At 48.3% G+C, this 574-nt stretch overlaps 1 protein-coding gene across 1 annotated transcript in view; it reads right to left on the bottom strand.

The window, feature by feature from the left end:
• Positions 1–442: 442 nt before the first annotated feature.
• EMH_0071100 (uncharacterized protein) overlaps positions 443–574 on the bottom strand; it is a gene marked incomplete at both ends in the record, with an annotated part of 2,235 nt that continues 2,103 nt past the window's right edge. The window contains one exon of the mRNA XM_013499056.1: positions 443–542. Coding sequence (XP_013354510.1) covers positions 443–542 — 100 coding nt within the window. The remainder of the gene's footprint in view (positions 543–574) is intronic.

Raw genomic sequence — 574 nt, forward strand, 5'->3', positions numbered from 1 at the left:
TATATATATATATATATATATATATAAACATACAGTATGAAGCGCGCCAAGAGGCAGCTAGCTGTATCTCTGTATTAGAGCTGCAGATACACCCGAGCACCCTCCCCACACGTACAGAGCCAGAACAGCAAAGACAGCCAAAGACACCCAAACCTCTTCTGCATTTTGTTTCATAAATAAATAATCTATAAATAAAGGAAACAAACAGATACACCACAAGGTATATCAAGCTTGCTGGCTAGTCAGCTAGCTAGCTAGCTAGCTAGCTCGCTAGCTGTCTAGCTAGCTAGCTAGCCGGCTAGCTGTCTAGCTAGCTAGCTGTCTAGCTAGCTAGCTAGCTGTCTAGCTAGCTAGCTAGCCAGCCCGTTACAGGCAGCTAGCCAGATAGCTAGCCGCTCCTTCTTCTTTAGAGCTCCTAAGACTGCTGAGCAGCAGCAGAAGCTCACGGCGACCCCCGCTGCACGAGGGCGCCTCTGGGGACGCTGTCGAGTTGCTGCTGCTGCTGCAGCAGCAGCAGCAGCAACTGCATGCTCTCATACCTTCTGCATTTCAGCATATAAACAAAAACAGCAAA

Source organism: Eimeria mitis, genomic scaffold (genome assembly GCF_000499745.2).
Source record: "Eimeria mitis Houghton genomic scaffold, Emh_scaff3954, whole genome shotgun sequence".
Lineage (NCBI taxonomy): Eukaryota > Apicomplexa > Conoidasida > Eucoccidiorida > Eimeriidae > Eimeria > Eimeria mitis.